Raw genomic sequence first — 27,988 nt, 5'->3', positions numbered from 1 at the left:
GGAAACTCCTTCCCCAATGCTCTCTCTGTCCTTGCCCCTCTAAGTGCTGAATCCTCCACCTGGGCAGTGAGAAGGTCCACGGATGGGATGTAGAGCTCCCTCTCTCTGGCAGCATTTCTTGTCTTTTTGAGGGAGGCACGTCCCTGTCCCTTCTTTCTGCTCAGTCACTTCACCAACCTGAATTTCTTTAGCCAGAAGAAAAGCTTCCTAAAGAGACAAATCATTGGGACAGACTTTAGGCCATAATAAAACTCAAAAGGCAGCTGACAATGCCTCCCTAAAAACAGACACACTGTGCACCTCTGTATTTTTAAAAACTTTTTGTTTTGATATAATTTTAGACTTACAGAAAAGTTGCAAAAATCATAAAGCATTCATATATCACCCTTCACCCACCTTTCCTTATGATAACTTACATTAACCTTAGTTAAAAGTCAAAACCAGGATATTAACATTGGATATCTCTATATTTGTGCAATAAACACTCTAAAAAGTACCCCACAAATACAGGGGAGTTGCCAAAAAAATTGTACCCCAAGTAACAAACATAGCAAGACTTCATTAGTATTGAGGAAACATATGCAAGGGTTATTTCAGGATAAATCAATGTTAAGGAGCAAAGTTATCAGCCCAGCAGTCCATAGGTCAGGCCAGGTAGCCCCTCTTTCCTTTTTGCTGCAAAAGGCCTGGCCAAGCATCATTAAAAAGAGACACATAGAGAAGCAGATGTGGCTCAACTGATAGATCATCGCCTACCATATAGGAGGTTTAGGGTTCGAACCCAGGACCTCCTGGCCTGTGTGGTGAGCTGGCCCATGCGCTGGGCTGCTGCACGAGGAGTGCCATGCCACACAGGGGTGCCCCTGGCATAGGGGAGCCCCACGCACAAGAAGTGCGCCCTGCAAGGAGAGCCACCCTGCACAAAAAGCACAGGCTGTCCAGGAGTGGCGCCACACACACGGAGAGCTGACGCAACAAAGAGAGACACAGAACCTGATGCCGCCTGACAAGAATGCAAGTGGACACAGAAGAACACACAGTGAATGGACATGGAGAGCAGAAGGAAGGGGAGTGAAATAAAAATAAACCTTTAAAAAAAAAAAGAGACACAAAAGCATCAGGGAGTGCTGACACATGCTACAACATGGATGGATGTTGACAGCACCTTGTTGGGTAAAATAAGCCAAAGACAAAAGAACAAATTTGCATGATTCCACTTATATGAAATATCTAGAATAAGCAAATTCATAGACACAGAACACTGGTTAGTTGATTAGAGGGTACTAGGAGCTGGGAGGGGAGGGGAATGGGGAGTTATCATTTAAGGATATAGAGTTTCTGTGTGGGGTGATAGAATAGTTGTGGTAGTAGATGCTGGTGATGACAGCACAATAATGCGAGTGTAACTAATACCACTGGATTGTAACTTTTAAAAGGGTTAAAATGAGGTATTTTGTGTTACATCCATGTTACCATAATAAAACAATTAAAAAGAAAAAGACTCATAGGAGTAGTAGGAGAACTGACAGGTATGGGAGTTGTGGCTGGAGAGCATGAATGTCTGACTATTTAAAAAAAAACAAAACATTCAGGTACTGCCTGCATCAAAGTTCTAATGACACTCAAGCAAAACCCTTAAGAACTACCCAAATGTCAGCATATAAATTGAAATGTGGAAGGAAGGAGGAAAAGCTAGGCTTTCATGCTAACTGGAAGAATGACCAATTTTGAGTTGGTTCTTTTCATTTTAGTTACTCCTTCCCTAACTCTGAATAAATACATTGGAATACTGAGTCGAAGCCTGCCAATGCTTACCTCTTGCTGGCAGGTAAGATCCTCAGCTTTGTTTGAGCTGATCACATCCTTTTCATTGTTATCAGAGCTCTCCGTGGTGGGGAAAGGATCCACTATGATACTGCACCAGATGCGAGGCCCAAACTGCTGGCCCTTGTGAGAAAGACGCCAATGGGAAGTGTATGTTCCCTCCAAGGCTGGGGCGATGAACTCCACAGACACAACTCCCACATGTCCAGCCTTCAGGCAGGGAACAAAAACATCCTTCCTTTCTGTAGAGGCCAAGGTCAGGTTTCCCCACATGAACTTGAGCTGAAAAGAACAGTGACAAGAGACAGAGTTTGTTAGCTGAGCACTCTGCCCCTTAAAATCACATCATCTTCACATTGTGAGAAAAAATACCTTTGTGTCTGCACTCCACTTTACATTTCCTGTATTTTTCATTCTCCAGTGTTTGATAAACTTGGTTCCTGGTTGAAGGTGAGTCCCATCAGGCAAATTCTCATCCACAAATGCTGCACTGAGGGTTGGCATAACTGGGGCACAGGGCTGCAAAGGGAGCCTAAAGAGGAATTCAGCAACTTAGTTATTTGCTATTGGGTGTGATGACTTGTGAATATCCAACACTTTAGCCTGACAGGCTAACTATGATGACTCTTGAGGATATACTAATACATTTGCCATAAAAATAATACTAGTAAGAAATGTAAAAATAGATTGATAAATCTGACTCCTGAGCTGAAAAGCCATGGGAAGGATAATTAAAAGGGTCCATAAATAGAACTAGAGTTAGGCTCTTAAAACATTCACTAGTTTTGCTTCAAATACAGACCACCTCCTGTGAAGAGAGGTCACAACAACCCCAGTTCTGAACCTTCCTGGTTTCTATCTTTCAATAGAGGCAACAAAGCAAGTGTCAAAAAAGAACTACTAAGCCTCCCTTTAAACAGCAAAAGTTGACTGAAGTTTAGATTTAGAGAACTGGACCTAAAGTCTGGGCTCCCACTGTGGCCCTGAGCTTACATCAGGGTGTTAGACTGCAGCAAGCTCTCGGGTCGGCCCAAAGGAGACTTGGGGCTCTGTAGTCCATGGATAGAATTCCACAGATGAATCTTCCTGTGGAGTTTAAGCTGCTTTTTAAGTTCTTTGACCTCTGCTTTACGCTGTTTCTTCTCCGCTCGCAACCTTTGTTTTTCTGCTTTAAGAAAGTTTTTGTCAACCTGTTTCTGCAGCCTGTGAGACAGTAAATGAAAGTCTTAAAAAAAAAAAAAAAAGCCAAAATACAAGAAAACCTTGCAAACAAATCTTGAAAGTATTTTGTGCCAACAGTCATCCCCATTAGTGTCAGCTTAATAGTTTAGTGTCTTAATTTCTTTCTATAGTTTTGATTTCCATTTCATTAACTTGGGATAATAGTCTTCATTATTGCATATCAATTGAAAATTAGCAGGAACTAAGGAGACCAAGTATAGTTTTATGATTCACACCGTCACCAGACTCAAGAAACCAATGAATACGGTTTCTGTTTGTTTGTTTGTTTTATTTTTGAGGTACTGGGGGCTGAGGATTAAACCTGGGACCTTATATGATGGAAGCCAGTACTCAACCACTGAGCCACATCGGCTTTCCTGAGTTGGTTTTTTCATTTGCTTTTGCTTTTCTTGTTTGTTTTTGTTTTTTTCAGGAACTGAACCCGGGACCTCCCATGGTGGAAGGTGGCGCTCAACCTCTCCCTGTATATGGTTTTACCTGACTTGTTCCAGAGCAGCAGGAAGACGAGGAGTAGAGAATTTTGAGTGAGAGAACGGTTCAGAGGCACTTGCGACAGGTCTTCGCAACTTCAGCAGGACGTGGTTAGAGTCATGGGCATATAGCCCCGCTTCACAATCCTCACAAATATTGTAGGATGGGCATACACTGTGGGGAAAAGAATGGCACAGTGGGAAGTTCTTGAAGTGGGGAAGGAGGAGACCAGCCTTCTTCTAAATTTGCTCTATTACTGGTCATCTGGTAACCTAAGCATGTCATCCAAACCCAACACGTCTCAATTTTCCGCATTAATAAAATGGGGATAATTACACTTAACCTATATCTATTTCAAAAGGCAATTTATAGGATGGAACAAGATATGAAAGCATACAGAACAACAGCGAGATGATCCTTGGTAATCTAATTTTGTTTTAGGAAACATAATTTTGTCTCTGTTAATCCAAATGAATCTCTAAATGCAGCCATCTGATTATTTACTCCTCAACTCACAAAGAATGTGGGTGAAGAATAGCTTATATTTCCAACCCAGAGCGATTATGCCTAATGCTAAGAAACAGAATATACCAAATTTTGCCTTTACCTACCCAGAATGCCAAGTATATCACTCCTCTAAGGACTACCAATAGGTATTTCCCAAGGTACTGCTTACCTGCACTGGTAGCGCACACCAATGATCCTTCTTTGGCAATTGCTGCAAGCAATATGCCAGTTGAACTGGTTTTCTGGCAAAAACATTGTTTCACCTGAAATAGGCACTGAGACTTCCGAGGGACCGGAACCCAAGGGCAGGCTTTCTCGGAGGACAAGCTTCTCATGTAATTTCTGTTCAAGCTTCTCAACCGTTTCTTTAACTATTTGCTCTCTGAACTAGATATAGAGTAGATTGTGGGAATAAACTCAGTTCCAATATTGGAAAAGGTACTAAGATATCAAACAGTCCTCAAATCTCAGCCTTTAATATAACATGAAACATAATAAATAGTTAATAGCTATTGAATGAGTGGAGAAAAATAGCAAAAGGTCTACTTTTATGGCTAAAATGGTTCAAAGAAAATACTAAAAAATCCTTTTTTTCCCTTTTCTAGCAAAACAGTACTTTACTGATATAATTCACCTATTTAAACTGTACAGTTCAAGGATTTTTTGTATATCCAGAATTGTCCAACCATAACAATTTTAGAGTATTTTTATCACCCTAGAAGAAGCCTTGAATCCACCAGCAGTCATTCTCATTAAGAAATCCCGCCTCCCCTTTTTTAAAGGAGGGTACCAGGGATTGAACTCAGGACCTCATAATGGGAGGTCCTGAGCCACTGAGCCACATTTGCTCCCCAATGAGAGTTGTTTTTTCCCCCATTTGTTTGTTTGTTCTTAGGAGGCACCGGGGATCGAACCCAGGACCTTGTGTATGGGAAACAGGCACTCAATCACTTCAGCTACATCCGTTCCCCTAAGAAATCCTTTTGATGAGTATATTTCTCAACTTTTCCTTCTCAAGCTTATTTATTCCTTTCCCTTATATTAGAATTAGACTCCCTCTTTTCTGGGTATCTCAGGGAAATGTCAGAGCTTTCTTGACTGGAACTGCTCTGGTTTGGAAATTCTCAGCTACCACTCTTCATTTGCCTGCACCAGTGGCAGCAGCCATCTGGGTTAGGCTTTCTATTCTTCCATATTCAACTTGTACCAATATTGCTGCCAAAACCCAAGCCAGAGAGAACACTCACTGTCTCCAAATAGCTTGTGAACCAGTCTGGGGGCTTGATTTGAAGCCGGTCTGCATTACATGAAGCAAGTGGAAAGTGCTGAAAAAAAAAAACAAAAACAAACACAACCTAAGATCACGGAAGTTACTTTTATTTTCTATTTAAAATAATTTTCCTGAAATGTTTTGAGGTTTCTTTTGTAAATTAATATAAACATATGGTAAAAAGAAAATCAGATAGTATGAAAAGAGAATGAAAGGAAAACAAAGTCTCTATCCTACCCTATTCCCACTTTTAAAAGTAACTCTGTTAAATAGTTTCAATTGGTCAGAGATAGAGAGCGGTCCCAGTAGCCCCCAAATCTTTGATGAACACCTCAAATCTTATACCAAAGACAGTGAGACACAAGATTAGAAAAACTGTAGCGACAGATTCACTTCCTTCATACCCGGGCTGTAGGCTCCTCTGGAGTCCTCATGTCTGATCCCAAGACTCTCACTAGTGAAGAATAATGTGCAAGTGGCTTCTTCCCAGCCCTGGCAGCTTGTCGTTTTTCTGGTACAACTGGGGGTGGGGTTTCATTGACAACATGATATCCTTCATGGACTTGCATCTGCAGTTGGTTTCCCTGTTTAACTGCCAACTGAAACAGATTATGAAATAAACACATAGAGGGATTCTCCTTTCACAAATGGAATTTCAAAAATACCTAAACAGAAGAGTAGAGTCAATTATACTGAAAATATCAGGATTTGTATTTGTTTTATTAAAACAATGTACAATATTAATACAGACTACTGTTTCTGTGTGTCAAATATTTTCTCCCATTGAGTTCGCTGCCCTTTCACATTTTCACAAAGACCTTTGAGTTGCAGAAGTGTTTAATTTTGAGTAGGTGTCACTTATCTATTTTGCTGTTGTTGTTGCTTGTACTTTGGGTGTACGATCCAAGAAACCACCACTTACCACAAGATCTTTTTTTTATTTAAAGATTTATTTATTCCCCCCCAACATTTGTGCTTGCTGTCTGCTCTGTCTCCATTCATTGTATGCGTTATGTCTGCTCGCCTTCTCTTTAGGAAGCACCGGAAACCAAACCCAGGACCTCCCGTGTGGGAGAAAGGCACTCAATGAATTAAGCCACCTCTATGTCTATTGTTCAGTCATCTTGTTGTGTCAGCTCGTCATGACAACCCTGTCACGTCAGCTTACTGTCTTGTTCATCTCTAGGAGGCACCAGGAACCGAACTGGGAACTCCCATGTGGTAGGTAGATGCCCAAATGCTTGAACCATATCCACTTCCCACCACAAAATCGTGACGATGTTTCCTTACATTTTCTTCTAGTAGTTTTATGGCCCTGGCTTTTATATTTAGGTCTCTGATCCATTTTGAGTTGATTCTTGTATGGGGAGTAAGACAGGAGCCCTCTTTCATTCTTTTGGTTACGGGCATCTAGTTCTCAAAGAACCATTTGTTGAAAAACTGTTTTGTCCCAATAAACCTGGCTTGCTAGGTTTGTAAAAAGCCAGATGGCCAGGGAAATGGATGTGGCTCAAATGACTGAACTCCCACCTACCACATGGGAGATCTGTGGTTCAATTTCCAGTGCTTCCTAAAGAAAACAGAGCAACAGGAAGGCGTGGCAAACTGACACAATGTGATGCAACAAGAGATACAAGAAGGAAAAAAAACCTTATTAAGAGACACAACAAAGCAGGGAGCAGAGGTTCCTGATGCCTCCTAAAGATGACAAGCAAGACAGCGGGCTGACGCCATAGGTAGGTGCAGCAAGCTGACATAAGAAGAAAAACATGAGACAAAACAAAGCAGGGAACAGAGGTGGCTCAAGTGATTAGGTGCCTCTCTTCCTCATCAGAGGTCCTGGGTTCAGTTTCCGGTGCCTCCTAAAGAAACAGGGAAGATGAACAGACACAGCAAGTACAAACAATTAGGGGATAGGGAGAAATAAATAATAATAAAACAAAACCCAGCTGGCCATAGAGGTGAGGGTTTATTTCTGGATTCTCAATTCTATTCCACTGATCAATGTGTCTATCTTTATGCCAATACCTTGCTGTTTTGACCAATGTAGCTTCATTATGTTCCAAGGTCAGGCAGTGAATGTCCTCCCACATCACACTTTTCCTTTTTATGATGCTTTTGGCTATTCAGATGCACTTTCCCTTCCAAATAAATTTGGTAATTCCTTTTTCTGTTTCTGTAAAGTAGACTATTGGAATTTTGTTTGGTACTGCATATAATCTTATAAATCAGTTTGGATAACATTGGCATCATCACGATATTTAGTCTTTCAAGCCATGAATGCAGAATGTTTTTCCGTTTGTTTAGGTCTTTGATCTCTTTTAGCACTGGTTTATAGTTTTCTCAATACAGGTCCTGAACATCTTTGGTTAAATTAATTCCTAGGTATTTAAGTCTTTTTGTTGCTATTGCAAATGGAATTTTTCCCCCGATTTCCTCCCCAGATTGTTCAATACTAGTGTACAGAAACATTTCTGATTTTTTTGTGTTGCTCTTGTAGCCAGCCACTTTGCTAAACTCACTTATTAGCTCAGGTAGTTTTGTTGTAGGCATTTCAGAATTTACTAAATAGAGGATCATGTCATCTGCTAACAGTGAGAGTTTTACTTTCTCTCTTCCTATTTAGATGCCTTCTACTTTATTTTTTCTTGACTAACTGATCTAACTAGAACTTATAGCACAATAATGAATAACAGTGGTGACAGTTTGGGTATCCTTGTCTTGTTTCCAATCTGTGGTGACAGTGGGTATCCTTGTCTTGTTTCCAATCTTAGAGGGAAAGTTTTTAACCTTTCCCCATTGAGGACAATGTTGGCTATGGGTTTTTCATATATGTCCTTTATCATACTGAGGAAATATCCTTCTATTCCTATCTTTCCAAGTGTTTTTATCAAGAAAGGATGCTGGATTTTGTTGAATGCCTTTTCTGCATCAATTGAGATCATCATGTGGGTTTTTTCCTTTAATTTGTTATTGTGGTATATTACATTAATTGATTTTCTTATGTTGAACCAGCTTTACATATCAGAAATAAATCCTACTTGGTCATGGTGTAAAATTCTTTTAATATGTTATTGGATTCTATTTCCAAGTATTTCGTTGAGAATTTTTGCATCTATGTTCATAAGAGACTGTTGTGTAACTTTCTTTTCTGGTATATTTGTCTGGCTTTGGTATTAGGGTGATGTTGGTGTCATAAAATGGTTGGGTAGTTTTCCCCCCTCTTCAATTTTTTGGAAGAGTTTAAACAGGTTGGTGTTCTTTTTGAAATGCTTGGTAGAATTCACCTGTGAAGCCACCTGGTCCTGGACTTTTCTTTGTTGGGAGATTTTTGATGACTATCAATCTCTCTAATTTTTAAATTTTTTATTTTTAAAATTTATTACTTTTTTATGACGTACCAGGTATTGAACCGGAGGCCTTGTACATGGGAAACATGTGCTCCACAACTGAGCTACATCTGCTCCTCTCAACCTCTTTATTTTTAAAAAATAAAGATACATAGATCACACAAAATGTTATATTAAAAAATAAAAGAGGTTCCCATACACCCCATTTCCCACACCCCCCACTCCTCCCACATCAACAACTTCTTTCATTAGTGTGGTACATTCACCGCATTTTGGAGCACTGCTAATGTGGTTTGTTGAGTTCTTGTGTTTCTTGTCAAATCAATGTAGGTTGTGCATTTCTAGGAATTTGTCCATTTTATCTAGGTTGTCTAGGTTGTTGGCACAGTTTCTCATAATATGCTCTTATGATCCTTTTTATTTCTGTTGAGTTAGCTGTGACTTCTCCCTGTTTCATTTCTCATTTTATTTATTTGCATCTTCTCTTTTTATCTTTGGTAGTCTAGCTAAGGGTATGTTAATTTTATTGTTCTTATCAAAGAACAAGCTTTTGGTTTTGTTGGTTTTCTTTTTTTTTGTTTCAATATTTTATTTAAGTTTTATTTTGTGATGTTAACTACAGCATTTGAAAGGGATGATCTAATTCCACACAAAATGAAGACTCTAAAATGTATCCATTAAACTGCTAAAAATAAACTGAGTGGTGCAAATACAACAGAAGTCCAATTTAGATTCTGAGTGTTGTCGTCATGTGATTATAGTCATAGAGGCTCTTCCCAGCTTGCAGCTGGAGCTCTTAGAAGCTCTTTCATACTCTGGTACAAGAGTCCAAAACCACAACCTGAGAGGGAATAAAATGGATACTAAATCTGAATGTGGCAATGCTGCAAAATAGTTTAAAATTCAATGACTTGTGGGAAGTGGATGTGGCTCGTGTGACTGAGCTCCCGCCTATCACATGGAAGCAGGGCAGGGGGTGTTCTGGGTTTGGTTCCTGGTGCCTCCTAAAGAGAAGATGAGCAAACGCACAGAGCACACAACAAATGGACACAGAGAGCAGACAGTGAGCACAAATAATGGGGGAGGGATAAAAAAATAAATCTTTAAAAAAGGAAATGACTTGTAAATGAAAAAAAATAAATGATTTGTACAGTATTCATTTATGCTTGAAGTTCCAGTCCTAGACCAAACTTGCAGTCATTACCATTGACATTCTTGCCATCCAGCAGAGATGACAGTGTCAGTTTGATACCAGGCTTTAGGGTCTGAGTGTATCCTAAACCTATCAAGCTGGATTTGTTCACTTTAGCTGAGAAGAATGGGCAGGGTCAATCTGATACTTGGCTGCTATTCCAAAAAAAATGGGTGTTACTGTCTCCTCCTGTCCAGGTGAGATTGACAGCAATCTCCAACTTCTTGTTCACCTTCTGTTAAATGAAGTCACCAAACTCTGTCCCATCATTCACATTAGTGTGAAGCTAGAATTAATCAGTCTTGTAATCAACAGCAAAACTGTTCTGTGTCACTTGGGACCTTGCGGTCTCAAAATTCATCTGGTAGTCAGTCAGCCAGCCCTCACAACCCAGGACTGGAACACCCTGGATTGAAAGCCTGGCAAAATCTGTGTTGCAGCCCAGGTTGATGTGCTCCCGCTTGTATCCTGTCTGGATTTTAGCATTCCCCGCCCTGCCAGTGTTAGATGAGAAGGATGAATCAAAAGTCAGCTTCAGTCCAGGTCTAAGTCTGTTCTGTCCGATATTAGTATAGCTACCCCTGCTTATTTTTGGTTACTGTTTGCATGGAGTATCTTTTTCCAACCTTTCACTTTCAGCCAATTTGTATCCCTGGGTCTAAGGTGAGTCTCTTGCAGACTAAATATGGATGGCTCATTTCTTTTTATCCATTCTCTAAGTCTAAATCTTTTTTTTTTTTTAGGTACCGAGAGCTGGGGTTTGAACCCAGGACCTCATATGTGGGAAGCTGGCTATATGAGAAGCTGGTGCTCAACCACTGAGCCACATTGGCTCCCCTGAGTTGTTCTGTTTGTTTGTTTTTGCTTGTTAATATATTTTTTAGGAGGCACTGGGAACCAAACCCAGGACCTCCCATGTGGGAGCAGGCGTTCAACTGCTTGAGCCATATCCGCTCCCTATATCTTTTGATATAGGAAGTTTAATCTATTCACATTCAATTATTACTCTAATCGCATTATTTACTTCCACCATTTTTTTCTTTGGCCTTCATGTCATGTCTTATTTTCATATTTTTACTCTTTTGGTTATCCTTTCTACTAATGTTACCTACTATACTCTCCTCCAAGCCTTTCTCTCCTGTCTTTCCTTCAGGTTATAAGGCTCCCTTTAATACTTCCTGCAAAGGTAGAATCTTTTTTACAAACTCTCTTGGTTTCTGTTCATTTGTGAATATTTTAAACCCACCCTCATATCTGAAGGACAATCTTGCTGGATAAAGAATTCTTGGCTAGCAATTTTTCTCTTTCAGTATCCTAGTTATATCACACTACTGTCTTTTTGCCCCCGTGGGCCATTTCTTCTATTTTTTCAGTATGGCTTATAATTTATTGCTGATGTCTAGCCATCTGATTATGATGATGAGTTTACTCTGGTTCAATTTCTCTCCTTTTCATAGGAGTTTAATGGCAGGAGGCTGTGTGTTACCGCAGTTCTTTGATTCTTGGTTCAACCTGTTCAAGGTCTTTAGGATTGTCCCTGTTAGTTGCTCAAATCTGGGCCATGGGCCCAGTAATGGGTTGCAGATCCGCTTTCAATGAGCCTGGGGAAGGAGGCTACAAAGACTTGAAAAAGCTTAAGTTCCTCACATGCACTTCCTTGGTTTGCCAGCAGATGGTGCTCTTTGGCAGCCCTCTCAGTTCAAAGTCTCATCCTTCAGGTGTTCACTCCAACATGGACAGCAACAATATGGCAGAGGATCCTGTCTAGGGCTATTTAAAACCTCACAATTCAAACTTTTTCAGAAATAATTACATTCCCTCTGCATCTTCAACAATCAGTCCTGGTAAGTAGAGAAGGTCGCATCTCTTTAATCCCATGAAGGCACTCAAGGCAAATGATGCGGGCCCCACTGGGCTTGGAAGTGCTTGTGGGACACAGAAGACCAAACTTGCTGGCCAAAAGCTGATACCTGATAAGGTGGTTCCCTATGGTCCCTCCGTACATAGCTGCCAGCCAGAGGAAACAGAGAATTCTAAGCTATCTGCTTAGAGTTTGGAGGGAAGGGTGCTGGAGGTTGCAGCTGTAGCTTCTACACAGTCTTTTCGTCAAGATTCTTTTCCTGTACTGCCTCTCTTCTGGGTGGTGTCCAGCCATCCTCTGGTGTCCTAAACCCTAGAATATTATTTTCACAGGCCATTTCTGCCTGTCCTCTAGCTATTTTTCTGGGAGAAATGTGTGTCCTGTGTCTCTCTCATCTGACATCTTCCTGGAAGTCTCCAGAACCACTATCCTTTGATTTATTTTTACACATTAGACTTCTTATGCCATTTTAGAAAAGCATGCCATGGCCAAAAAGTTGAAAGCTATCATTCTAGACCATGGGTCAGCACACTTTTTTTTTTAAAGGCCAGGGAGAGTAAATATTTCAGGTTTGTGGGCCCTACGGTTTCTATCACAACTATTTAACTCTGCTATTGTAGTACAAAAGCAAAAAACAATATATAAACATACAGGCATGGCTGTGTTCCAATAAAACTATTAATATTTACAAAGCAGCCAGCCAGCCCACAGGCCTTCGTTTTTTAATTCCTGTTGTAGACCATAAACTACCAAGAAGTTGTCAATAAAATGTTTGAGATGGTCTGAGAAAAAAAAAATGCTCAAGAAATGAATTCAATGTAATATACCAAAATTTATAAAGAGGATTTTAATTACTATATAGTACTACATGAAAATGTATAAAGTCTTGCTTCTCATGGCAAGTAAAGCTTAAAATCAACTCTAGACTTCGAGGAACTTCATGGCTGGATCAGGTGAGCTAATAATAGTGGCTGCAGGAAAGGCAGAAGAGTTACAAAGACTGAAGGAGACTTTAGTGAAACTACTGTATCTTCTGAGAATAGCAAGAGAGAAAAGTCACGAAGAGTTAGACAAAAGTGTTAGGGGAACAACATATATTAGAATAGCTTAAAAGCAGAGAGGAAATAAGACAACAGGAAAACTGGAGCAGAGGGAAAGAGAAATGAGAAATTAAGAACAAAAATGGGTATCACTACTAAGGGAAACTGAGGAAAGCCTGTATGTTCAAAACTGAGAGTCTAGCTGGTAAGTAAGTAAAACCCAGGAAGACTAAGCTGTTGAAACAATGATACACAGAATAAGTTTTGACCAGAAGTCCAAAAGGGTATATGCAGCTCCCAATTAGAAAAAAATCTTGCCTTTCTTTCCCTAGATCAAAAGCAATTATGGAAAATAGCTTAATCTTGGACTGTAAGTTCATAAAGGATAGTCAAACCTTACCATAAAACCCTAAGTACAAAGGTGGTAATGAAAGGAGAAACTGGCGCACCAGAAACAAGTGACCTCAAAGAATGACCTAATCCATCAGTGACTTAAACAAGAGATTGTATGCAACGGTATGGCTTATATCTTAAATCTCCTCACATTATATTTTAACATTCTGACAATACCCCAGCTAACCAAATACAATACCGTAGGGAATAGAGTGACAGGAGATGAAAAATGTGACCTGGAAAGCATCTTTTCAGACAGCTTTTGTATTTTTGTTTTTTTAGGAGGTATCAGGGATTGAACCCAGGACCTCATACTTGGGAAGCAGACACTCAACCACTGAGCTACACCTGTTCCCAATATATTCATAAGTTTCTACCCATGGCTAATGCAATTCAGGTTCATGTTTAGGCAATTAACATTAAAAATTTAATTGGAAAACAAGACAAAATAGTCATTACCTTCAGGGCTTCTTCATATTCTCCTAAAAGGACAAAAAATGCATACTGTGACATTTCTTCATCAGCACAAAAGATTGTAGTAAGCACAGGCAATCCTGACTTTTAAGAATTCTTAGCTTACAATCCTTATATATGAAAGTTACTACCTTTTTGCTAACAAACTCCCATCTCATCCCACTCCAAACAGAAGCTACCACAGATAGTTCTCCCCCTTAAATCCTTCTCTCTTTGCTCCAGTTACAAAACCTCAACCCACTTCCCTCACACTAGGCTTAGTGAAGCTCAGGGTCATTTCAGTTTGTTAAAATAAGTTTTTTAGGGCTAGCCTGAGAGCCTTACCTTCATTTATAACATTGTTCCTGTGGGAAACTCCACTCTCTGAACCATCATACGAATAAGCTTTTGGAATACAACTTGTTTATAAATGGACACTAACACATATACCAAGTCAGAGATAGACACAACACCAAGAAACAAATTATATGGGTCAAACTGAGATGCATATAATTTACAAAGGATCAGCATTTCAAATACAAAAGAAATTCTCATTAACACTGTCCTTAAGAACCATTCCAAGACACCATCCTATATTAAAAAAAACTGGGGAGCAGATGTGGCTCAAGTGGTTGAGCGCCTGCTTCCCACATGGGAGGTCCCAGGTTCAGTTCCCAGTACCTCCTAAAAAAAAGAAAACAACAACACACAAACAAAAAACCAACTCAGGGGAGCCAATGTGGCTCAGTGGTTGAGTGCCAGCTTCCCACATATGAGGTCCTGGGTTCAATCCTGGCCCCGGTGCCTCAAAAAATATACAAACAAACAAAAACCTGCTAGGGAAGTAGATGTGGCTCAACTGATAGAGTGTCTGCCTACCATATGGGAGGGTCCAGGTTTCGATACCCAGGGCCTCCTGACCCTTGTGGTAAGCTGGCCCATGCGCTGAGCTGATGTGTGCAAGGAGTACTGTGCCACGCAGGGGTGTCCCTGCGTGGGGTTGCCCCACATGCAAGGAGAGCTGCCCCGCGTGAAAAAAGTGCAGCCCGCCTAGGAGTGGCACTGCACACACAGAGAGCTGATGCAGCAAGATGACATAACAAAAAAGAGACGCAGTTTCCCAGTGCCGCCGAGGGTGCAAGCAGACACAGTGAATGGACACAGAGAGCAGACAACGGTGGGGGGAGGGTAAAGGGGAGAGAAATAAATAAATCTTTTAAAAAAACCCAAAAACCTGCTATATAATAGAAATCTTTTACTTAAGGGTCAAGGATGAATGAGTGCAATGTCAATTTACTATACACCAAATTCTACTGCAAAATAAATATTGCTATAGGGTTTGTACAGAAATGGAAATGTCTACGCCCATGAACAGATAAGGCTTTTTAAGTAAAGCTGAACAGGTTCTTTCAGGAACTCACCTTGACTGTTGATGGATACCTACAAAATAAAAAAAACAACAGTGAAGTATAAGTATCTCATCAATTGAGCATTTCTATTACTAAGATCAGCATCACAAGATAGGCACAAAATTCTAGGTGAGGGTTTCAGCTTTTCCAGTACCACAAATTTGTCATAAATAATAATTAAGGAATTTTATTGCTTAACTACTGTGTCCTCCTTTATTTTAGGTAAATTAAGCAGAATAGATGATTAGGAGCCTGGGCTCTGGAGCCAGAAAGTATAGATTGAACCTTTATTCCCCTACTTCCAAGCTGTATGCCTTGAGCAAATTACTTAACCTCTCCATGCCTCATTTTTCTCACGGACAAAAGAGAGATCATAATGTACTTAATATATATTGTTTTTGTTAAATGGACACACTGTAACCATCCAATAAACATTAGCCATTATCATTTTTATTATTACAAACTAAATGGCAGCTTGTACAATATTTGAAGTTGTGATCACTATACAATTTTTAGTTATTTCTCAGATTTTCTTCAATTGTTGCTTCCTATTTCTCAACCCCATTTCAGATCCACAATTCTGCTTAGAACATGCAATTACCAAACATATTCAAGTCACTGCATTAAGTGAGACAGACACTATTTTAAACTTTTTTTGAGCCCCACATCACTCTTGAGAAATAAGATCCCTATTCTAGATACCTGGTAATGGGTACCATATATAGTTTACCTCTTCATTTTCCTCATCCAGGTATTTTATTTGAATAGTGTTCAGATCAAATGAAACTTTTACCTGCAAATGAAATATACATATGACTAAGACACTGAAAATGCAAGTTGAGCCAGAAACCTAGAAGTCATTAAGAAAAGGAAAGATATATTTCACTACATAAAAATTAAATACACAGAACATTTATGAAATCAGAATGCCTAACAAATGTGAAAAGATGTTCAACCTCACTGGTAGTTAGAACAATGTAAATTAAAACAATGAGATGTCATCGCATTGGAATGGCAAAAATTTTTTTAAAGTCCTCACGTCTAGTATTGTCAAGAATTCAGGGTGCGATCATGTATTTCTTTCAGTTTTTAAAATTGTTTTGCAAACCAATCTGGCAATATTAAAATTTAAAATCACATAACTTGTGACTCATTAATCTCACTTTTGGGAAATCTATCTACACAATAGTGCATAAGATTACATGTACAGAGAAGCAGACTTGGCCCAGGGGATAGGGCATCCGTCTACCACATGGGAGGTCCGTGGTTGAAACCACGGGCCTCCTTGACCCATGTGGAGCTGGCCCACGTACAGTACTGATGCGCACAAGGAGTGCCATGCCACACAGGAGTGTCCCCTGCGTAGGGGAACCCCACGCGCAAGGAGTGCGCCCCATAGGAGAGCCCCCAGCGCCCCATAGGAGAGCCCCCAGCATGAAAGAAGTTCAGCCTGCCCAGGAATGGCGCTGCACACGTGGAAAGCTGACACGGCAAGATGATGCAACAACAAAGAGACACAGATTCCCGTGCTGCTGATAACAACAGAAGTGGAAAAAAGAAGAACACACAGCAAATGGACACAGAGAACAGACAACTGGGGCGGGGGAGGGGGGGAAAGGAAAAAAAAAAAGATTACATGTACAAAGTGCTATCTCCTGCAGCTTATTTTGTAGTGTCAAAAAAACAAAACAAAACAGGGAACCATCTATTTATGCTATTTACTGTATAGCTTTAAAAAGAATGAGCTTTGATCCTCATGTTGATTCAGAACTATGTCTGTAATATAATGTTTAATGAGAAAAGAAAGTGGCAAAATAATGCTTATAGTATGATCCTAGTATGATGTGTTTATGATTACGAAAATGTAAGTAGTTATGAACATGAAAATGTAGGCTGTTAACACTGGTTTACTGAAAGAGGTAGGAATGGAGGGGAGGGGAATGGAGGAATATTAACCTTTATACATATATGGATTGTTTCATGTCTTAAAATGGGTATGTATTACTTTTATAATTTAAACCTTGAAAGAAAAAAAAAAAAAGGGCAGGCTGTAAGTTAATTTAACAACCAGAAAAAAGGATAACAGTGTTTGATTTTCAGATTATTTGACAAACAAAATCCAACTTTTTTCTGGAGAGCTATCTGTCTATGACAATATGAAAAGGTATTTGCTATAAGGTAGAAGACTAGCCCATACCATCTTTTAAGGTCAGCTCCAGATCTTTTCTTTTTAGTTACCATCTCATATAACCAAGTTAAAGTAGGTTTTTGCCAAAGGGTTTCTTTAGTTAAACAAAATCACACAGGAGTAAAACAGTCACCACAGCAACCCAAACAAAAATAAAAGAGTACAAAGGGCAAACCAAGAGGAGGAAAAGCATTAACCAAAAAGGAACAGATGAACTGCTGTCTGCATCTGTGGGAGTTATTCAGCTCTACTTTGAGATACTCAACCTCTGACCTTGCAATAAAAACAATCAATCAGCTCTTGCAAAACACAGGTTAGAATCTTCACAGTTCACAAACAACAGTAACGTATCTGCTCTCAGGAAAGAGAACATTCCCCCTGGGTCTGGATGGAGAAGGGCCCATTCCAATTCATTCCTCAAACTGTCTGTAAAATTAACAGGTTTCTAAATCCTATCTCACTTAAAGAAGTAACTTTACCTACCCCTTTCTAAACTCTTCAAAACGGACTTAAGTTTAGGGTCCCTTTATCTGGCCACATCTCCTACATGAACACTGAATTCTTGTCAAAAACAATTTTCCAAAAGGCCCAGAAATGGTAACTATGACAAACTTTACAGCTATGAAACAACAGTGAAAAAGAGCTACCTTTGGAAAAAATATCTATACTTAAATGATGGCGAAACAAAACAACATAACACTTACCATAGCTTCAACATCAGCCCAAGTTGTATTTTCTGGATCTGAAACCAGAAAGCTTTGAGTTTCATTTTTAAAAGTCACGTTTAGAGTAACTTGCAGTTCCATGCTGTAGGGCTAGAGTTGAGGGGGGCAGTGAGAGAGAGAAACATATTAGAAAGGGTTCTATAAATTTCATAAACATTCGGTTCTTCAACAAATACTACTGAGCACCTAATATGGGTTAGGCAAAGGGGACACAGCAGGGAACAAGAGAGATGATGTCTCTGTTCTTATGGAATTTGTAATCTAACAGGTGGTTTAAAACTAATCTGTTAAGTAAAAACTTTCTTTCTAAGTAATGAAGATATTAGAGGCCAAAACACTAAGCAAGAAACTACACAGGGGTAGCATTCAATACCCTTTAATCAGTTTCATGGGTTTTTTGTTTTTTTGTTTTGCGGTACCAGGGCCAGGAATGAAACCTGGGATCTCTTATGTGGGAAGCCAGTGCTCAACCACTAAGCCACATCAGCTCCCCAGGTGCATGTTTTTTGAGTCGCTGTTTTTTTTTTCCATGGGAAATTTCAAACATACAAAAAGTGGAAAGCAATGAACATCTAGCTCCAACAACTCTACTCCACCCCCATTGATACTTGATTCATCATAGGTAATGTTTTAACCATACTATATTAACCTAATTAAAACTAAAAACCAGTTATCTATTACAGGAAATTTCAAATCTATACCAAAGTAGAGAGACTAGTATAATGAACCCTTATGGACCCATCACCCAACTTTGACAATTATCAACTCAGGGCCAATCTTGTTACATATATACCCCTTCCCTACTAGATTATTTTGATTCTTTTTGACAGACATCCATTTCAACCATAAATAATTGTGTATTTGTAAAAGGAGACTTTAGAAAAACATCCACAATACCATTGTCACACCTAAAAAATGAACAATAATCCCTTAATAGTTATCAAATATTTATTCTGGTCAGTTTTTGTTTTTTAAAGATTTATGTTGTATTTATTCCCCCCCTCCCCCAGTTGTCTGCTCTCTGTGTCCATTCACTGTGTCTGTTTTCCTGTGTCAGTTTGTATTCTTGTCAGCGGTACCAGGAATCTGTGTTCTGTGTCTCTTATTTATTTATTTATTTTATTTTATTTCATTTTATTTTATTTCTATCCCCTTCCCCTCCCTACCCCAGTTGTCTGTTCTCTGTGTCTATTTGCTGCATGTTCTTCTTTGTCCGCTTCTGTTGTTGTCAGCGGCATGGGAATCTGTGTTTCTTTTTATTGCGTCATCTTGTTGTGTCAGCTCTCCATGTGTGCGGCACCATTCCTGGGCAGGCTGAACTTTCTTTCCCGCTAGGTGGCTCTCCTTACCGGGCGCACTCCTTGCGCATGGGGATCCCCTACGCCGGGACACCCCTGCATGGCAGGGCACTCCTTGCACGCATCAGCACTGAGCATGGGCCAGCTCCACACGGGTCAAGGAGGCCCAGGGTTTGAACTGTGGACCTCCCATGTGGTAGACGGACGCTCTAACCACTGGGCCAAGTCTGCTTCCCCTGTGTCTCATTTGATTGCATCATCTTGCTGCGTCAGCTCTCCATATGTGCGGCACCACTCCTGGGCAGGCTGCTCTTCTTACGGGGCGCACTCCTTGAGCGTGGGGCTCCCCTGCACGGGGGACATCCCTGCATGGCACAGTACTCCTCGCGTGCATCAGCACTGTGCGTGGGCCAGCTCATCACACAGGTCAGGAGGTCCTGGGTTTGAACCCTGGACCGCCCATGTGGTAGGCAGACGCTCCATCCGTTGAGCCAAATCAGTTCCCCCAGTTTGTTTTTAATTAAGGATTTTTAGCATCGTTATGAAAAAATAGCTTAAGTTTAAATTTAAACTTGAATGTAGTAGAAAAAGTCAGCTCTTAAATATATTCATCAACAAGTATTTAATGAGAAACTACAAAAAGTGAGTTTCTCTCCGAGCACAAGAGATAAACCAACAAGATTAAATCTCAGGAGTTTACTCTGTAATGGGGCAGCACAAGGAGTCAGAAGACCTGGGTCACAGACACAGCTCTACCAAGTTACTAGCCATATAACTGAGCAAGTTTAACCCTCTGAGCTTCAGTTCATTTATCTGTTAAAAAAAAAAAAAAAAAAAGGTCTAATATTTCTGCTTTGCCTACCTCATAATGTCCTCAGAAAGATCAAACAAAAAATGTCTGTGCAAGTTCTTTGAAAATATTTTAAAAATATAAAACATTATAAAGTCTTTAGAACCTAAAATAGGTTTTCCACAGCATTATACAGTGCCCTGTGAAGCAATGCAACTGACATCATTAAAAACAACTTTGAACTCTCCAAGGATCAGGGATATTTTTTCTAAACCCAAAGACAATTATCCCCCAACTTCTCCACTCTTTGTCTCTACCTGGAGCCAAGTTCACCACCAAAATAGTTTTTAGTACTAATCTTACTGATATTTAGAATTCAATCATGTGGAATGCAATTCTCAGGGTCCTTAAAATTTGGACAAAATCTCTGCAAAACTCCCCAGGAACTTGGGCAAAAAAATCAGAGAAAGGAAGTGACTGATTCAGCCTGCCAACAGTGGATACATTAAAATAGTTTCCAACCTCTAAGAAGCAAAGTTCCACACTGTTGAGGGCCCAAAAGGAAACTAATCTTTCTCTCCTTTTCTCAAATTACACAATTAAAAATTAGTTTAGGAACCGTGGAGCTCATCCAGATAGTCTGTTGATGGGGAGAAAACAGGAAGTGAGGGATTTTAGTTTAGCTGGATCATATCCAGGTCTTCATAAAGAACTGCCTATCTGTTTGGCTTCTATTGTCAACACTTTCAGCAAGACATTAATCTTGAATTTTTGTGAAAATACCAAAGTTATGGTTAGCCTTATCTGCCCCTATAGGTTTATAGCCTGTGCAGTCAAGCAGCTTTCATAACTGACCTTATTATAAATTCATGCTCCAGACACACCTTTGCTTGGCACAAGTCACCTTTCCTCTATGCCAGTTTGATCAGTTCTAAATATCCCTTTAATGAAGCAGACCTATAATTGGGAGCCTGAGCTTTGGTTACTGTTTCCACCAGAAGCCTGAATAAGCTAACCGGGCTTTAAAATAAAATATGAAAAATAAACAAGGGGAAAAAAAAAGTGTGCCCTGAAAGGTGGATGTCTCACAAAAGAGAAAAATAGTGCTTTTCCAAAACTGGAGGTCCCTGACCAAAGAGACCTCTTTACCAGGTTCTCAAAAAGAGCGGGGGGATAAGGTGAAGAGCATAGAGCCTTTTTTCTTTCTTTTTTCCCCTGTTTCTGGCAGACTTGATCCTAGTCGTCCAATTATTGGTTCCTGGTATCCCGCAACCCCAAGACCACCCCCTAAGTAAGCTCTCATTTTCTTTGCCTACGGAGGGGTTCTTTGAGGTGGGGACTGGGCTGGGATGGTCTCGGCTTCCCATCAGCATAAAAGAGGCGTTCTGAGCTACCGACCTCCGTTTCTCCGGTGTCATCTGCCCCTCTCGGTCCCTTGGAATACGAACGACTCTCTTATCAGGTTTCTGAAAAGACGGACTGCCCCCACACACGGAATGAGTAGCCCCTCTCCTTTTGCAAGGTTCTTCCCTTGAACCTCTACCTATTCAAGCCCTCTTATTTTGACATGACCCCACCTCCAAGCACCACAGCCGCTACCTTACCAGCTTCTCGCCCCCGGGGGGCGCCTGCCGGAGGCCAGCGTTAAGCACCGTTCGCTGCCAAAGCGGAGGCTATCTCGGCGGGGTGAATCTAATATGGCGGAGAGAGACAGGGCCTAGTCCTCCGTTTCTGAGTTTCGTACAAGATGATTGGCGTTTCCCACTCGTCCCTCAAAACTGCCACCCCATTGATTGGCCGGAGCTCCGATGGCAGGGCGGGGCTGGAGCAGCTCTAACTGCACAACAACAAACACTGTAGGAGAGGGGCGGAACTACGGGTCGCAGACTTGGGTCAGAGCAGATTTCCCCTTCCTGGGTAAATTTTGGGCCCGCTGCGTTTTTTTCAGGTCACTGACCTTAGCGGATTACTAGCCCGAGACTCGTGGAGCTGGATGGGAATTGTAGTCTTCCTAGGACTTGTGGGTTCTTTAGCATACAGATGCGAAATGCAAAGACGTTGACATCCATAAGCGCGCGGAGGTCTCCAATCTATCAACTGGGTTTCCGTGAGAATTGCGCCCGCTTCCAGGCTCCTCTCCATAAGACTATAGTTTCCAAGGAACACTGTGGCTAAAGCCTTTGGTTTGGCAATGCATGCTGGAAATTGTAGTTTTTTCCCTACAATCCTTTTATTTACCTAAACTGGAGACTTCCATTGGGGCGGAAAGGGTGGGGATATGGGGCCTCTTCTTGCCACTGTTTTGGGCACTATTTTGTGCCCGTATTCAGGCCTCAGGTAACGATTCCGTTCCTCGTACAGCAATTACTGTGACGTAATAAACCCGAAACTTAAAGCGTAGAAGCGAGAGGGCGGGCACCTAATTGAAAACACGGCGAGAATTCTTTTTCTTCCGGCTCTTTTTAATTACGTAATGCGGAGAAAGAATGGGTGGCCAATCGCGAGCCCCGAGAGATGTGCTCCGCCCTTCCGTTTACGAGTCTCGTTCTCGTATTCTGAGAGGCTCTCGCTCAGCCGCAGCAGCCCGTTTCCGTGACAACAGAAAAGCGCGGGAATTGCAGATAAATTGAAACTGCGACTGCGCGGCGTGGGCTCGCTGACGCTTTCTGGACCTAGTACAGTACGAAAAGTGTTCCGATAACGGGTCCATCGGGCCCAGGGAGCCCGGACCCTTTGCTCTGGATAAGGGTAAGAGTGTCCCGGGACAGGGAGAGGCGCCCAGAAGGGTCCTGCGGGAATCAGTCGGGAAACTGGTCTAGGGAGAGAGGACTCTTAAGGAGAGGCCTGAAAGATCAGTGTTTATCTGGCAGGGCAGGGGGCGGGGCGGGATCCTGAGGCGCGTTAAGACGTTGAGTGTGGGGGAATCCTAAGGAAAGGGCAAGTGTGGGTCACCGGAGGTGGGAAACACTGAGGATAATAAAGGGGGCTGGGTGTGCCCAAGAGGGAATCCTGACGATAGGGAATGTAATGGGCTGGTATGATAGGGAGTGGAGGGTCCTGAGGAAGAAAGGGGGCAGAAATCTACCTTGGAAAAGTACTCTGAGGAAGAGACAGGGTTTTGTGAGAAGGAATATCCTTAAGAACTGGATCCATGTGCATTTCAGAGAAGGAACAAGAAATGGAGGAAAGGGAAGTATAGGGGCGCTGGTGGTAGCAGGTGCTGCTGGCTGGGATATGCCTAAGGAGGATCCTGCGATGAGTGCAGATGAATTCCAAACACTAGGGTATAGTAGGGGTGGGGAGCGTTAGGTGAGTTTGTTTTTGTTGTTGGTTTTGGCTTTAAATAAATAAAACAGCCAAAATGATTGGAAAAAGCTGAGGCTACCACCCAATCAGTCACTTCACTGTAGATTTCACTTTCATGAATAAAGGAAAGTACCAAAAGAAGGGAGGTGGAGGCTATATATAAAGAAAATAGAGAATTTAAACTGTCTAGTTAAAAAGGCAATTTTTAGAAAAAAATGTTTTTAAGTATGGGCTTTTGTCATTAGCTGTATGGTTGATAGATACAATTTTAAAACACTTTAATCTTATGTTTCTCTTATTTTAAAAATGACATAAATTTAAGCTGTTTTTTTATCAACCTTTTAAAATAAGTTGTATATATACATTTTAATGTTTGTGTTAAAGTTCAGTGGAACAGAAAGAAATGGATTTATCTATGGCTCGCATTGAAGAAGTACAAAATGTCCTTAATGCTATGCAGAAAATCTTAGAGTGTCCAATCTGGTGAGTCAATAGATTTTATTACTTTGTGATTATTCCTTATATGGTGATGTCCTATGCAAATGAATAGAAGTTTTAGAGAGAAAAAATTTATAAGACCTTTAACATCAGGCTACTAAAGTTGCTGCTTTTCTTAACTTAAGAGCTTTAAAAATAAGGAGAATTACTCCTTTCTCTTCACTCTGCCTCTTCTCCCTCAGTAATCTCATATGTGGGAAGGCAGTACTCATCCACTGGGCCACATCAGCTCCCCTATTCCCTCCCTTTTACTTCACACTTTAACACACACATAGTTTCCTCTTTCCTAATCTACAGACAATCATGATTGGTTCTGCATTGAGGCAGGAATCTAGATTGGATTAAGTGGCTATTGGGCTTTTATTCCAGCTCTAAAACTAGCATAATAACATGGAATGGATGTAATTCATAATGGCACGATAAAATCATGTCTGTGAGAGGGTAGGTCTTTGGGAGAACTTTTGAGTGGAATTAGCCCTGTACATATAAGAACACTAGAAGTCTTCAAAGCCTTTAACAGGTCTCTCTGATTCTTTGAGTAAGCCTTTGTTTTTCTTCATCTATAAAATGAAGAGGAGACTAGGGTGTTTAGGGTTGATTTTATGTTTGTTTTGTTTTTAATTGAGGTACAATTTAAGGAATTTATTGAGGATTGAACCTGGGACCTTGTACATGGGAAATAGGTGCTAAACCACTGAGCTACTCCCATTCTCTAGGTGTGCAACTTAGTGAGTTTTTTGTTTGTTTGTTTTTGAGGTACTGGGGCTGGGGATTGAACTCAGGACCTTGTATGTGGGAAGCTGTTGCTCAACCACTGAGCCCTTCAGCTCCCCTTAACAAGTTTTGACAAACTCATTGAGTATGTACCTGTGTACCCCAAATCCCTATTTAGGTATAGAACACTTTGATCACTCCAGAAAGTCCCCTTGTGAGAATTCAGGAATCCCTTTAGGACCTTTGGGAGCCTATGGATAGAACTCTATTTCAATATAATTTAGTTACTTAATGTAATTTTATGTGTTAAAAGCATTATTCTGAGAAAAGGTCCATGAGCTTCACCAGCTGCCACAGGGGGTCCATGTCACAGAAAGGTTAAGAATCCCAAGCAGTTACTAATGCTTTCTACAGTTTCTCTTCTATCTACAATATATAAATAAAAAGCCATACCTCAGAATCTCTTGGAGAAAAGTCAGAAAGGAAAATTAGAAGAATTATTGCTTATTTTCTTCTTCTTCCCTTCATTCTAGTCATTCTGACCTCCTTACTGTTCTTCAGGCATGCCACACACTCTCCTGCCTCTTGATGGTCCCTCTGCCTAGAATGCTTTTCCACTGATAATTGCATGGCTTACAACTCTTGATTGTAATACCACCTTTGCAAAGAGGCATTTCCATACAACCCTATTTAAAACTGTAGCACCCTGAAGCCCTTTATCCCCCTTTCCTGTTTATTTTTTACACAGCACTTATTATTATCTATATTATTCATTTGTTTTTTTCTCTGCCTCCACAGAATATACACTCCATAAGGGCAGAAGTTATTGTTTGTTTTGTTTACTTCTCTATTCTCAATAGCTCGAACAGTGCCTGGGACATAGTAGACATTCATAAACATTTGTTGAGTGAATTAAATAATAAACTAAACTGATTCTTTGATAGTGTAGTGCTTTTTAATATGGTGATGAGTGGTGGGTAACATTAAAAAAAATAAACTGAAAAGATGTCCCTTTCATAAAAGGAGGGTAAGTAAGTTCAGGTAGATTTTCCTTTGTGCTTCATGAAAATTGTTTTTCATATTTGGAGTCAAATAAGATGAAAGAAAATGCAATTGTGTTTTATATTTTCAGAGAGAGACAAGATTTATAAGTAACCTTCCTTTCCCTTGCTGTTCTACGCCCAGTTTATGAAACAATAGAGCCAGGAAAGCAGGAAATGACAATTTGGGGGGGGAATTAATTTTGGAAAGCCATAAAACTTACTGTAGAATCCATATAATTACAAAGAGTGATTTAAAAGAAGTCATTCAGGGAATGGATGTTGTTCCTGGTCCTCCTGCAAAAACAAAATAGCAAAAAACAAGCAAAACAAACAACAACAACAACAAAAACTAACTCAGGGAAGCTTGTGTGCCTAAGTGGTTGAGTGCAGGCTTTGCACGCATGAGGTTCCTGGGTTCAAGCCCTTGTCCCTGGTCCTCAAGAGAAAAAAAAAAGCTATTCATAATATGGCATTTGGGTCCATTTATTTTACATTTCCATGGTCACTGTCATAAAAATATTCCTTCTCATTCTGGCAAATTAAACTATCAATTAAAAAAAGTCAGATACATAAAAATTTAAGATGCAAGAATGAAAGTTCATGTCACATTTCATTTTCAGTCAACTATTGTGTTTTCCAGTTTTTATCTGTTTTCTATCAGCAATAGATTTAGTTTTTTAAACCAAAATTGTTCATACTAGTCAGTTTTTAAACCTTAAACTCATTTCAATGGTAAGTTCTAGGATGGATTCATCACTTCACTTTTTTTTTTTAATAACAGTTTTTAGTACAGTTTGCAGTTTTGCCTTAATAAATTATTCCTGATAGTGATGGGAAACAGTATTATTTGTGGAAGCTAAAGGGTTGGTTTTCATCTTTTTAGGTCTCCTGAGTCTTCTACTGGCTGCTAAGTAACTACTAGTGATTGTTTCTGATAATTGGTAGTCATTGCTACCTTTTTATGCATGACTATGTAAAAATTTCCACTTTCACAGTAATATTCTGATATGTTTACCTTGGTGGGTAACCTTCCCCCCATACAACCATGCCCTCACTCCCAACTTCTTTTTCATTTCACTTACCCCATATTAGACGCTCAAAATGCAAATACACAGTAAGTCTAAAATACTGCCTGGTTTGAAAAGTATCTAAAATATTTGAATCACTTTTTAGTAAAAAATTTACTCTCATCAGAGCCCTAGAAGAGACACATTTTAATTTTTTCCGTTTTTACTTCTATTCCTTCTAAACTTTCTTCAACAGTCATTACCTTTTTACATGTTGGAGTTTTCATCTGTTCAGAGTTTATATTTATAGTATGTTTGTATTGCTTGTGTTATACTGAAATATAATTATTTCAGAATTGAATCAGTGGTGAGAATGAAAGCCATCTGGTATCATAGCTAAATCCAATTTCTCTTTACTGAGAATTTGTGATATTTAGTTTATCTTAGGAATTCCGGTACAAATCAGAGTTCTCTTTGTTGAGGTTCCTTTTTTTTAAAAAAAAGCAATGTTTGATCCAAACAACAATACTGACATTTGTATAAAGCATCTGAGACTATGAAGCATTTTCCCAAGTAGCATTTAATTTAATTCTCATAATTGTCTGATTAGTCTAGTAGGATGGGTGACAGTGAAAGAAAACAGCTTCAGATAGCATGCTTGGCTCCAGGTCACTCTGCTAAATAAAAAAGAGAACTGGTAGTAAAAATGCAGCCATCTGATTTAGTCTGGTGTTGCTGGTTTTTTGTTTTTTATTTCTAATTTTCCTGTGCTGTGTCAGAAACCCCATGTTTATAAGAGTTGTGTTTCTAAACCCTTCACAATGAGGCCGTTGTTTTCAAACTTTTCTTATGATGCTTTCGAAAAAAAATCTAAACATTTAATGAAAAGGACTACATACCTATCACATTACCAGGTTAACAGTTCTTTGATGTCCTGCCTAGACTTTACCAGAAATCGGTTTCTGACACTCTCATTCAGAATAAAAGTTAAATACACTTGAAAAATGACCTACAAGGTCCTACCTACTCAAGCTCCCAGCCACCTTTTTGACCTTACCTCCTACTACTTTCCCCCTTGATCATTCCAAAATCTGAGCATCCTGGCCTACTCGATCTTGCTCAATAATACCAAGCGTGGCTCTGCTCAGTCTTGGTCTTCTCTGGTTGCTGTGTTATAATGCTCTTCCCCCAGTTGTTGCATGGCTTGTTTCCCCACATAATTCAGCCACTCCCAATATTACCTTCTCAATGAGGCCTTTTCTGACCAACTTATATAGAATATAAACACACATTGCACTCATGTCTCCCTTATCCTGTTTTAGTTTTTCTTTAGCACTTACTCTCATATATTTTCATTTATTTCTGTCAACTATCACAAGTAGAATGTAATCTCTATGAGGAGAGAAT

General features: G+C 40.0%; 2 protein-coding genes and 1 pseudogene across 7 annotated transcripts in view; 1 reads left to right on the top strand and 2 right to left on the bottom strand.

Annotated features, from left to right (window-relative positions):
* NBR1 (NBR1 autophagy cargo receptor) overlaps nt 1-22,026 on the bottom strand; it is a 95,064-nt gene extending 73,038 nt beyond the window's left edge. Inside the window, 14 exon segments of the mRNA XM_071210905.1 lie at nt 7-116; nt 118-207; nt 1,816-2,106; nt 2,197-2,356; nt 2,818-3,027; nt 3,544-3,711; nt 4,214-4,431; nt 5,292-5,369; nt 5,719-5,913; nt 13,610-13,632; nt 15,025-15,043; nt 15,743-15,805; nt 17,905-18,015; nt 21,618-22,026. Coding sequence (XP_071067006.1) covers nt 7-116; nt 118-207; nt 1,816-2,106; nt 2,197-2,356; nt 2,818-3,027; nt 3,544-3,711; nt 4,214-4,431; nt 5,292-5,369; nt 5,719-5,913; nt 13,610-13,632; nt 15,025-15,043; nt 15,743-15,805; nt 17,905-18,006 — 1,727 coding nt within the window. The 5' untranslated portion in view covers nt 18,007-18,015; nt 21,618-22,026.
* On the bottom strand, nt 9,686-10,445 carry LOC139437223 (non-selective voltage-gated ion channel VDAC1-like; annotated as a pseudogene).
* Nucleotides 21,883-27,988, top strand: part of BRCA1 (BRCA1 DNA repair associated) — an 89,293-nt gene continuing 83,187 nt past the window's right edge. For 4 of the 6 annotated variants that reach the window (XM_058284312.2, XM_058284315.2, XM_058284310.2 and 1 more), the window contains exons 1-2: nt 22,614-22,761; nt 23,704-23,802. In XM_058284312.2, coding sequence (XP_058140295.1) covers nt 23,723-23,802 — 80 coding nt within the window. In that variant the 5' untranslated portion in view covers nt 22,614-22,761; nt 23,704-23,722. Of the gene's footprint in view, nt 22,762-23,703; nt 23,803-27,988 lie in introns of all 6 variants that reach the window. The other 2 variants (XM_058284313.1, XM_058284314.1) reach the window with 2 other exon arrangements.

This window comes from Dasypus novemcinctus, chromosome 21 (assembly GCF_030445035.2).
Source record: "Dasypus novemcinctus isolate mDasNov1 chromosome 21, mDasNov1.1.hap2, whole genome shotgun sequence".
Taxonomy (NCBI): domain Eukaryota; kingdom Metazoa; phylum Chordata; class Mammalia; order Cingulata; family Dasypodidae; genus Dasypus; species Dasypus novemcinctus.
This window is presented reverse-complemented; position numbering and strand designations above follow the sequence as displayed.